This window comes from Anastrepha ludens, chromosome X (assembly GCF_028408465.1).
Source record: "Anastrepha ludens isolate Willacy chromosome X, idAnaLude1.1, whole genome shotgun sequence".
Taxonomy (NCBI): Eukaryota; Metazoa; Arthropoda; class Insecta; order Diptera; family Tephritidae; genus Anastrepha; species Anastrepha ludens.
The window spans coordinates 49,503,211-49,515,876 of NC_071503.1; the positions used below are offsets into that span (position 1 = coordinate 49,503,211).

The window sequence follows — 12,666 nt, forward strand, 5'->3', positions numbered from 1 at the left end:
CAGCGTGGTGATTTCAAAAATATAGGTACCGCAAGTATGTGGTAACGAAGCGCGAGCTCTTGCTTAAGAGCAATGTTAACTTGGCATCATAAGGGAGAGGCGGCCTCCTACTCTGAGTAAATTAAACGAGAGCGACAATTCCGAGTAGTAGTGCTAAAACGTATTTAGTTTTTGCAAACCTGAGGTTAGGTTGGTACTGTTGGTGAGTTTCGTAATTTTTTCACAATATTCAACATGTAAAACCACCAAAATGTTGTTGAGGAAATTCAATTTAAGGTTCTCAGCCGTCAGTACTTGTGCAAATGTCGCATATGGGTCTCTTATGAGTCTGATCCATCGTTATATGTAAGCGACAATACGAAGCAACACTCTTTCCCAGAGTTCCATAATTGGATGCGATTTATTCTCTTGAACAAATAAAATTGTTGCGTTTCGCTTCTTCTCTAATACATAGACATCTGGAGAGAGCTGGAAGTGGGTGTTTGTGGGCCATAACGCAGTGCCTTCTTGGAGGAACTATGGACCGCTAAACCAGATAAAATTATTCAATTCGTTCACGTTACAACCGCGACACACTTGATCCGCGGGATTTTGGTTAGTGGGCACATGTCGCCAAGTTGCTTTATCCGTCAACTTTTGGATTTCGGACATTCTGTTTGCAACAAAAGTCTGTAGTACAGATGGATTCGTTTTAATCCAATACAGAACGATTTCAGAGTCTGTCCAGAAGTTTATATTTTCGATTGGACGACTCAGCATTGGCGCTATTCGTGACCATAATTTGGCCAACAGATGGGCTGCCGAGAGCTCTATACGCGGAAGAGATTCAGTCTTCATCGGAGTCACTCCAGACTTTGCAGGAAGCAGCGTTCATTTCGTTCCGCCAGCCAATTTGGTTACGTATGTATACGCAGCAGCCAAGCGCTCGTCTTGTGGCATCGGCGAAGCCATGAATTTGGCAGCTTGCACTGAACTCGGTATGTACAAACCGAAGAAAGCTTACTGATTGTAGCTGCAGTAGATTGGCTTTGAAATTTCCGCAGCTGGTGTCGAGGCGCAATGAAATCTGTTTATCTCAATCTAGCTTTTGAAGCTAAAGCTCTTGTAATAAGATTTTTCGTTTTGTAACCAGTGGGTCAAATAAACCAAGAGAATCGAAAAGACGAAACGAAACTGGGAATATGTTTCGCTGATTGACTCGCAAAGTGGGAGATGTTGTCATCTAAGACAAACCGGAACAAATCTTTCCTCGGCAATCAATGGATTCCAAGTGTTTCTGTGGAGTCTATGTCATTGAAGTTTAAGGCCTTCTCAGAGCTCTCACAATCGAGAAATGATGGGTGGTTTCAAAGCCACTTAGATAATTTGAATCCTGCCGAGTTTAATATTTTAACTAGCTGACTTCTAATAAAATCTAAAGACTCGAAACTTTCGGATCCTGTAAGCAGGTCGTCGACATAAAAATCTTTTTTTATGGCTCTTGAACCGAGTGGATACATATTTGCATTAGCATCGCTGAGCATTTGTAAACGCTGTGTAGCGAGAAATGAAGCAGGCGCAGTGCCTTAAAGATAAATGTTGGTAGCGTTTATTTAATGCTACCTCACACTCACGCCATAACGGCAGCTTATCACAACCCAACTGTTCTTCTCACTTCGACCGAAGTTGTTATGTTTATATGTTTATTGTTGTAAACACCAGACACTGTATCAATCATTGTGCGCAATGAAAGTACAGATGGCTTTGGGATACTTGGCAGCTCAAAAAGTTTGGAAATTGTGTCGAAAAATTGTAATCACTTATTATCATAAACTTTTTGAGACTATCCAACGCCTTCGAATAATTGTCGTTCGATATTTGAAAGCCCTTTACCGTCCCCAAAGCTTCATCAGACAGAAAGTTAATCAAGTGATGAAATTTCTCGATGTCTCTCAAACAGACTCATAAAATTTTTAAATTCCGAATATTCTCCTTTGAATTTAGGTAGGGACATTTTCGGTAGTCGTGAGCTGTGAGGTGCTGTTTCGGCGATTGACGATTTATTTCTTGCCATAATAGATTGTACGACGGACTTAGTTTCCACTATTACGCCCTCTAACTCCAGTTCGCTGGCGCTTTATTGATTTCAATTCCATCATCTCCCTACTTAGAGATAGACTTGGAATTGTTGTCTTCGGCTTGCTAATTTTAAATTAAATTATGTAAAGTCCCGAAGAATTTGCTCAATGTCCATAGAAACGAAAAAAATATCTGTGAAAATTTGTGGCTGAAAAAACGAAAACGAAAAAGTGGCTGAATAGCTTCACAAATCTCAATCAGAAAAACGAAAAATAGCTATTGGACAAGACTATAGATGCTTTCCATTTCAATTCAACCGGGCTATTCGGGACATGTTCTTCGATTTCGATGTAACTCAAATAAGTTGCTCTCTGGTCAAAATAATGAGACACATATTTTTTTGTTCGCCCGAAAAATTTTTTTTCAAGACTTATCGGCAAATTTGTTTTTCGCCTCAAAATCGATTTTTTTTTAATTATATAAGAAATTTTTTTGTTTAAATGTTCATAACTTAGTCAAAAACGAACCGATTTTAATGGGTCTGGGTTCAAAATAATCGTAATTACTTGCACGAGCGACTTCATGTAGAAACAATTGCACAAAAGTAGTTGAACATTTTTTATTTTGCAAAAACAAAAAAAATCAAAATTTTTTCGAAATTCGATATTTCAAAAAGTGTATTTTTTTTTTTAACTTTTTCTAAATCAAGAGGACACCTCAAACTTCAATTGAGCTGAATGCTCAGTAGCTAAAATTAGTTGTTTTTGAGTAATGAATTTTTGAGTAAAGCACCTGTTTCGCACTTTTTGTTTTTTGAAAATAAAAAGATTTTAACTACTTTCTTGCAATTGTTTCTACATGAAATCGCTCGTGCAAGTAATTACGATTATTTTGAACCCAGAATCATTAAAAATCTGTATTAACTATCATATCATGACCCAAATGCAAAGTTAAAAAAATTAATAAAATAAATTTTGCTTGATATTTTTCTGATTGGTTGTTTTGATTTTATTCAACGAGGCCTAGCAACGGATGCCGGGTATTGTTATATTATCGTTATTAATAAAAAAATATTTTCTATGAAATTATTGTTTGTAATTCTTTTATATACATATCGTAAATACCTCAAAACTACTCCTACGCGAGCGGGGCCGTGGGTTAAAGCTAGTTATACATACACATACATGAGAATGTGACTTTCCTTGATCCTTGAAGTGGAAGTCATTCCTGGACGTTAGGAACAGAACCAGCGATACCAGCTGTGAGAGCAGCGGCGAGAACTGTGACAGCGGACAATGATAGCGGTCGTGAGGGCCGTGGACTGCACGGTTTTTCGTTTTTAGACACAGGACTTATCCGCAACGAATTGCGGCACTTGGAACGTTTTTTTGTTTTGTATGTTTTAAGACTGACAGTTTTTTTTTTTTTTTAACGGGCTTTTCAAACTTTTGTTATAATATATTATTTATAAATTGTATTGCCTTATTTTTGGCCGAACACTTGTACCACTGTTTTGGCCGCTAGCTCTATGTATTTTTTTTACCTTCACAGTTCAGTTACCTTGCAGATCACTTAACCACAAGCTTATGTATTAGAACACTTTTTCGTTGCAACTGTTTTATTATGTATTTATTATGTATTTTTCTGTTTCTAATTTTATGTGTTTTGTTTTCAATATATAATTTAAAAACATATTTAACTTTATGTGCTTACATTTAGATACTATCTGCATATGTATGTATGTATGTACTTGTTCTCTATACTTAATTTAGTCACTGAGCCATTTTCTGTGAGGGTTGTTTTTATGTTAGTTTGTTTGCTTTTGTCACTGCACTTGACGCGAAAAAAGACTTGCAAATAACACGCGCAAGCAATTGTTTTTGTACCATTACATAGCACTTATTGTTTTTTATATGGTTTTTGTTTTTTGTATTGTTATTTTGCATTTGGAAATAATTTCCGTTTGCTTATGTTAACAAAATTGTTATTTAGCACAAACTGGTTTATTTATTAATTTTTTATTATTATAATTATTTTTTATTTTTAATGCACTCAAGTCCCTACTCGGGCGCTATGAAAAATCCTTAAGCTTTTTTAAGAAAATAAATTTATTACTTTGTCACTTTATTTGGGGAGTGCGCGAATAACAACAAATTGCCTGGTACTACTTCATTTAATAAGACGTGCGCGTTCGGTTATACTTTTACAAGTGTCTTCTTTATTTTTTACTTCATGTTTATATAGAACCTTAGCCTTTACTTAACTAATAGATTATATATATAATTAAGGGTAAAAATATTATTTATGTATGTACATATGTTTTGTTACGTTATGTTATATATGTACTTTTGCATATATAGTGTTATTTTAAATTCCACAGTGAACTAACGGCAATATTAAAATTTAAGCTAAATTATATTAAAATTAAATTATTATTAAATTAAATTTATAATTAGTTTCGAAAAAATATGGAAAAAGTATAGAAAAATAACTAAATGAAACGTCATTTGGCGCAACACCATCATTGGTCGCCGTTATTACTCGACACGATAATTTGCGTATCATCTTATTTTTATAATCCTTACTTCATGTAAAACGAAGGCGGACAGTTTATTTGAGTGGAAATGGGGTGCCCTACATGCAAAATAATTTTTGTTCGAGATTGTGACTCTATCTTATTTCTATTACTTTATCTATTACTTGCTCAATAGTTCCTTTTTTTCGAAAACAAAAGATCTAGATGTTAGAGTTTGTATTTTTTTAATTTTTTTGGCTTAAAATAGCGGAGTATGAGTCTAGTCTACACAAAGTACAAATTATCCCACTGGAATTGAATATGATTTTGTTTTTAAATCAAATTTTAAATTAAAAACAAACTCAATTAATACAAACCATTTTTTCCTAGGGAGGTATGTACATATTCCAAATATTGGACTCGTATGCAGTAAGTGGATTCTGTTTACTATGGCTCATATTTTTCGAATGTATATCCATATCGTGGTGTTACGGAGTTGATCGTTTTTACGATGGTATCAAAGATATGATCGGTTACTATCCCATCGTGTGGTGGAAGTTTTGTTGGTGTGTTACAACTCCTCTTATCTGTTTGGTAATAAAAAAGATTAGTTGACCTACCTACCTATATACATGCATCTAATTTTTCATTTATTTCGAAGGGAGTGTTCTTTTTTAACATCATACAATGGAAACCAATTAAATATTTGGATTACAATTATCCATGGTGGGCACACGCGTTCGGTTGGTTCACGGCGTTGTCGTCGATGCTTTACATACCAGCCTACATGTTTTGGTTGTGGAAGCGAACACCTGGCGATGCAGGCGAGGTAAGTGGTGTAAACTTTTATGGCGTGATTTTTTCTGAAGTTAATATAATACTCGTATTTATAGAAAAGGAGTTAGCTATTATGGCTTATCCAAATTAAAGTATTCTCATAAGTTTGAATTATTAAAGTTTCAACTGCACCTGAAAAAGTTACTGAAACTCTAGGTAAAAATACAGTAGATATTCGTGGAAAGCCTTTATGTGAATAAATCATTATTGGAATGTTATAAAGGAGCTGCGAAAGCTTCCCAATTGAACTATGCCTAATTAATATAGCAAAATTATCGGTTTTGTTTAGAATGGAGATCATATACAAGTATATACATTCTTTCGAACAACTGCAGGAGGTTTAGAATCACGATTTCTGATTAAAATATGGGTTATTACGGTTGATTTTTGTTCTCCTTTCGGGATTCAAGAGCAGCTTGAGTGAAGATATACAGTTATGGTAGTATGGTGCCTCCATTAATAGACCGCATATACTAGAGGTGCAATGACTGAACTTCAAATAGTTTCTTCGAGCCACAATAGAAGTTGATGGATGGCTCATTGGTGAAATACAATGTACATAAATACGGATGTTTTCAACGAAAAATGGGCAGGAATCATATGATCATACAGTGAACTGGAAATAAGTACTCCATTAGTGACCCCTGATGAATTCAGTTCCTTTCGACCCGAAATCTTAGTTGTAAAAATAACAGTAGAGCTAAAAACTAATTGTATTGTAGAAAGCCGCCGTAGCCAAATGTGTTGATGCGCGACTACCATTCGGAATTTGGAGAGAACGTAGGTTCGAATCTCTGTGAAACACAAAAGGAAGAAAAAGTTTTTAGGCGTCGATGGACGAGCGAGAATATATATATATATATTACTTTATCTATTACTATATATATATATATACAATATATATACATAATTGGTGCGTACACCCTTTTTGGGTGTTTGGCCGAGCTCCTCCTCCTATTTGTGGTGTGCGTCTTGATGTTGTTCCACAAATGGAGGGACCTACAGTTTCAGGCCGACTCCGAACGGCAGATATTTTTATGAGGAACTTTTTCATGGCAGAAATACACTCGGAGGTTTGCCATTGCCTGCCGAGGGGCGCCCGCTATTAGAAAAATGTTTTTTATTAATTTTGGTTTCACCGAGATTCGAACCAACGTTCTATCTGTGAATTCCGAATGGAAATCACGCACCAACCCATTCGGCTACGGCGGCCGCGGACGAGCGAGAATGGAGAGTAAAATTTCAAGGCCATGCAACGTTTTGGGCATTTTCGTTCCGCGAGAGAGAAAAAAGGTATAACGTAGAGGAAAATGAGAGAGAGAGCTATACCTTATATACAGCGTTTTTCACCAAGAGCGTTTCAACTTTTTTTTTCAATAAAACACAAACGGTTTGACTTTTTTAACTAATTTTTTTTTTATTATCGAGTTTGAACATATACATTTAAGTATGAAATTCGATTTCTTTTGCATGACCACCGCGCGCACGTTTTACGAAGTCCAATCGTTGAACCCAATTTTCGACCACTCTTTTGCATAAATCGGCCGAAATTCCAGCAAATTCGCATTCAATATTGGCTCTGAGCTCACAAATCGTCGCCGGCTTGTTACTGTAGACCAATGACTTCACATAACCCCAAAAAAAATAGTCTAGAGGCGTCAAATCACACGAGCGCGGCGGCCATTCGACCGGTCCATTTCTGGAAATAATGCGCTCATCGAACTTACTCTTCAACAAATCAATTGTAGCGTGTGCTGTGTGGCTTGCGGCCCCGTCCTGTTGAAACCACATGTCGTCTAAGTCCATACCATTCAATTGCGGCCAAAAATAATTATTTATCAAGTCGCGGTATCGATTTCCATTCACAGTAACGTGGCGATCGTTCTCGTCAACGAAAAAATATGGGCCAATTACGCCGCCGGCATGTAAACCGCACCAAACAGTGATTTTTTCGGGATGCAACGGTGCCTCATGAATCACGTGTGGATTGCTTTCTGCCCAGTAACGCATATTTTGCTTGTTGACAAAGCCATTGAGCCAAAAGTGAGCTTCATCACTGAAGATGATTTTTTGGAAAATTTATAAATTTTCATAAAAAATTTGCACGATTATTTTCATAAAAAATTTGCACAATTTGCAATCGTTGCTCAAGTGTGTAGCGTTCCATGATGAAATGTATACTAATGAAGTTTACAAATGACAAGCGAAAAATAAAAAATATTGCGTCGTTCGCCCTCCCTATCGGAAAAAAGTTGAAGCGCACCTATTGAAAAACGCTGTATATCTTAGATACACTTTAAGCTATTTTTCCTGAGTTGTTCCATGTGGGTGCTAATTTCTAGTGAGAAATAGCACTGCCTACTTTTTGGCGCTTGTTTGTTGGTGCAAACTTGTAGGAAATATATTTCTGGTGCCTACTTTTTGGCGTTATATTTCCTTGGTGCCTAATGTTTTGGGCCGTTTTTTGGTCCCAACTTTTTTGGCGTTTGTTTTTTGGTGCCTACTTTTTGACGCTTTTTTCCGTTTCCTGGCTAGTGCACTATAAAGAGCTATGCATTCCGGCGTTGGATTTATTGGTATTGCCTTGCGGTAATTTGTGCCGTTGCTGCGGTCCTGGAATCGCTGCGTTTGTGAGGGTGATAAACGCTTGGAGTAGTGCGCGTTATTGCCACGGTTTGTCTCCGGCGTTTACCTACACCGGGCTACCCTTCTCCATTTTTGTAATTTTCTCTATTTGTATTCTCTGCAAATGTTGTGAATTTATTTAGATATATATTCTTTCTCTCTCTCTCTCTCATTCTCTGTCGGGTGTCTCCCTATTTCTTTGCCTGCCTCGAAAGTTTCACTTCAGTTATGTGGACTACGCTACACGCACTTTTTTTCTAATAGCGGTCGCCCTTCAGCAGGCAATGGCAAATCTCCGAGTGTATTTCGTCGGCTTGATACTGTAGGTACCTCCAATCAGTGGATGTTTTAATCCTTTAATAGAATATCGCACGAGTTGTATATGTATCTACACATTTAGCAGGAAATTGGGAGGAAGACAGTTACTGACAAACGGCTAAAAGTATTGCTCTAGTTCGCCAAGGGGCAGCAATGTTATTCAACATAGCTTCTGGCTCATGAAAATATGTTGTAATATCCTCTGGAAACCTACACTAATATTTCTTTTTGGTTCAATAAAAATAAATTTTATTTATCGAAATTACATTCGAGTAATTTATTAAAATATTTAATTTGTTTTCAGAAAATCCGTGCGATTGTGCGAATAGACGAAGATGTTACACACCTCAGAGAAAAAATGCAGCAGGAAGCAGCTAAAAAAGTTGAGCTCTATACACTGTAGAAAAAATAAATCAGAATAGAAAATTATACTTCATACACTAGCATTATCATAAACTAAAGTAATAATTTCACTCATTCATGCACAAACCCTCTATGTAATTATTGTAACTACATACATACATATCTGCTTCACTTTAGCAAAGATTTACGTAGGTGTTAGGTACAGTATATATGTATATGATCCAAATATTTGATTCACATAGTACTCGATTTTTGCTTATTAAGGGTTTTCTATATAAAATTACAACAAACTCTTCTTATTAATGTAAGGCTTTTTTTTATTAAATATTCTCTGTAGATTTAAATTAAATACAAATATACGGGCATATGGGGTAAGGCATCAAGTGTACTTGTGTAGAATATTTATTATTCATTGCAAAAGAACCATGATGAAATTTTGTTTTATCAATTACATAACATAAAAAGTTCAAACAAGACGTTTCTAGATCTTTGTGAAGCGATTTGTCATGAAAGTAAACACCTAAAAGGCAGAGAACTTTTTGGGAGCAGTAACTTCAACTGATTGTCGTCAAATTTATATACCCTAAAAATTTAAAAAAGAACCTTAAAAAAACTTATAACAAGCTACCAAGTAAATTTGTATATTCTTATGATTTCTAGAAATTTGAGTTCGACATTAAATTTCGCGTAATGATCAGCAATTACCGCAACACTAAATATGTTACCATATAAAAATGTTATATAAATCTTTTTATGCGTGACTTAGCAATTTTTTCTTCAGGAACGGATAAAAATCGAGTTTTTTCATGAATGAAAAAGTGGGCATGTTCTAAAATTCCCAAAACACTTTTATACGATTACATATATATATACAGGCATATTTGCCTTTCTTGTTATGCAAAAAAACAAAACCATAGTTTTTCTTTCACGGATTATGATAATTCTTTTTTAATGTTAATTAATTAATTAAAATTAATTAATGTTAGTCTAATAGATAGTTTTATAGTTTTATTCTTTTCCTAAAGAACAATATATATTTTCTTATATTTTTTCGTTTAACCATTGGGCATTGATTATTTAATTTTTTTTCTTCAAGCGTAATAATCATTTCTTAATTTTTTTATAATGCATTCACAAAAAGTGAAGGTTTTTTTTTTAGTGGAGATTATTTCGGGCGAAAATTAAAAATTATTATACTATTTCCGACCAACAATTAAAAAAATAATCTGCACTACAATTAAACTTTAGCACCGTCGTGATGGCCATTGAATATATTATGTTACCGCGAGTTACGTTATTAGGGAGTGTTACGTAATATAAAACACCATTTTTAGAATCCGGAACAAATGGTTCAAATGAGACTTTTACTGATCCATAGAGCAATTTTCTCAGAAGACTATAACCTACTCGGTTAAGGTTAAAATAAATTAGGGAAATAAAATCTACAGGGATATTAGACCAAACTATTAAATGTTGAGACTTTTTTCAGCATATATTTCACCTGCTCCACTTAGGTGATTATGAGTTTATGAGATAAGTAGTATAACTATTCGTTTGAGTTGAAATCTCACGTACTTGCCCTTCAAATAAAGGGGAAAATAAACAGGTGTAATGATTGCTAGGTATCCATTTTTGGAAAAATTATACTTACCTGGAGGCTAAGGAAAAATAGAATTTATTAGCTTGCAAGGATGTAACAAGAGGTACTGGAGGTAATTGTTTGCCTCTAACCAATGTAGGATTTTGACTAGGCCTTCACAGGCAATTTGGTCCTTTCAATGCTAATCAGGTATTCTAAACTTCTAGTTTCGATTTTTTTACGCTGAATCGGCCTCGATCATATTACTTATGTATATATCTATATAGTACAATATAATACAATATGAAGTTTTGAAACATTCGCAGATTTATCTACTATTTATTCAAAACCTAAAAGTCAAAAATTTTACATGCATAAAATGAAAGCTTTTAAAACAAAAAAATAGCTAAGCTGTTTCCATTTTAATTAGAAGCAGAGCAAACTTTAAAGGAAAAAAGCAATTTTGACCTATTGAACCTATTGAAGCTATTTTAACAGAAGCAACGTGCGTCGGGTATGGCTAGTATTCTCATCAAAAATATATGTATAACAATTATTTGCTACAAAGTTATGTGTAAAAATTGATTTCAGTTGTTAAGTTACTTTAAGTAAACAAAAACTAAATAATATAAGCTACAGACCCAGACAAACTTAGTTGTTATGCTAAAAAAGTATTATAAACAACGAAATCACGTTTCTTGAGGAAAAGTATAAAATTGCTTAATTTTTTTGGAATAAATAATATCAATAACAACAATATTTTTGAGCGAAAAATTTAAATCAAAAGCTCTTGAATAAAAAATATTGACAATTATGATTTTTTGATAATCGAAGCACTATTTTATGTCTTGACCGAGAAGTAAACATAAATTTATTTTTGAGGAAATACATAAAAATGGGGAAATAATTAATATTAATGTTTAAAAATCAAAACAAAGTAAAACATTGATTAATTATAATTAATAATTATTTATTAAAAAAAAATTTAAAAACTAATTGTTTTGAGAAAAATATTTACAAGATCAACTATTAATAATTATTTTTGGACAAAAAAGTATGAAATAATCAATATTATTGGTTAAATAGTTTTTAGCATATCCTATCGTCTACTTTCGATTATTACTATTTAAGTTTTAAATACTACCATTCTTGTCTGGTTTTAAATTCCATGCTAGTTAAGAACGTTTGAAGCTTGTGTAGTCGTTTTTCATGTATTTAGGTCTATTGCGGTAAATATTTAAGTCTAAAATCTTAAAAATCAATAGAATAGGTAACTATTCCGTTTTTCTCAAGAAACATACATTTTGCGTTGTATATCCATTTTTTACACTTTTGATGTATTCAGTTTGAGCAGATTTAGTTTTACTTTGATGTATGTTGTCTCATCTGTTTAAATGTGTTAGTAGCTTAGGTCTATATGCAATGTGTATTTGAAAGAGCATTAGAAAATGCATAAGAAATTTGTACAATATATCAAATCATACGAGGTATGTTTCCAAAGATAATCCTTAAAGAACGACAATCCTTATCAAACTAATTTTGTATAGAAATGAATGAATGGCAATACACAAAAAGTGATAATCGCAACGTACGTTTTATATTTTCAAATTTAGTTAAGGTATGTATGTATAATTTTTACTTTAATATTTGCTGAACAAAAAGAGTCAATTTGAGCTTAGATTATTTATTGGTTTTTGTAATAGCTGGTTTCGTATATTACTTTAAATTACTTGCCAATCTGATATACAAATCTTATAATGAAATTATATTTGGTTGATTTCCACTTGCTACGTTTCTTTTACCAATTTCTTTTTGAATGAGAAAATGCAATACTTAATTATACAACTTAAAACTTTTTTTAATTCTGATTTATTTTAGCAACGTCCGAACCTTATAACTATTCCGCAAGTATGTATGTAATTATGTTTTTAGTTATACACGCCATTATTGCCTGTCTGTTATTTAATGTATCATTTAAAAACAAAAATTATAATAAATAATTTGCTGATGCCTTCTTAGAACTTAAATGTTATTTTTAGTTAAATGAAAGTTATTATTTTCATGGTGTAATTTCAAATCATAAGCTGTTTAGTTCATAAGCACTAAAATTTGTAAATTTTCGTCACTTATTCAGTAAATTGTAAAATATGTTGTCAAAATGAAACGTTTTTTCTTTTAAATGTGTTGAAAGTATTGATTGGTTGAGACGGTTCTATTATGCGTTTTCCCCTTGAAGTAAAATCGGAAATTTTGGCTAAGGAGGCCAAAAGAATTTGTTCCCTTTACAATAAAGGAACTTTCATGCAATTCTACGGTTTCTTACTAAAAGTAACTTTTTCTTCTTCCGCCCCTCAATCCCTCGTGGGACAAA

At 33.6% G+C, this 12,666-nt stretch overlaps 1 protein-coding gene across 1 annotated transcript in view; it reads left to right on the top strand.

Moving 5' to 3' along the window:
* The window catches only part of LOC128870043 (sodium- and chloride-dependent GABA transporter 1), a 70,516-nt gene extending 58,080 nt beyond the window's left edge, over window positions 1-12,436 (top strand). The window contains exons 5-7 of the mRNA XM_054112638.1: window positions 4,964-5,167; window positions 5,235-5,402; window positions 8,658-12,436. Coding sequence (XP_053968613.1) covers window positions 4,964-5,167; window positions 5,235-5,402; window positions 8,658-8,756 — 471 coding nt within the window. The 3' untranslated portion in view covers window positions 8,757-12,436. The remainder of the gene's footprint in view (window positions 1-4,963; window positions 5,168-5,234; window positions 5,403-8,657) is intronic.
* The last annotated feature ends 230 nt before the right edge of the window (window positions 12,437-12,666 follow it).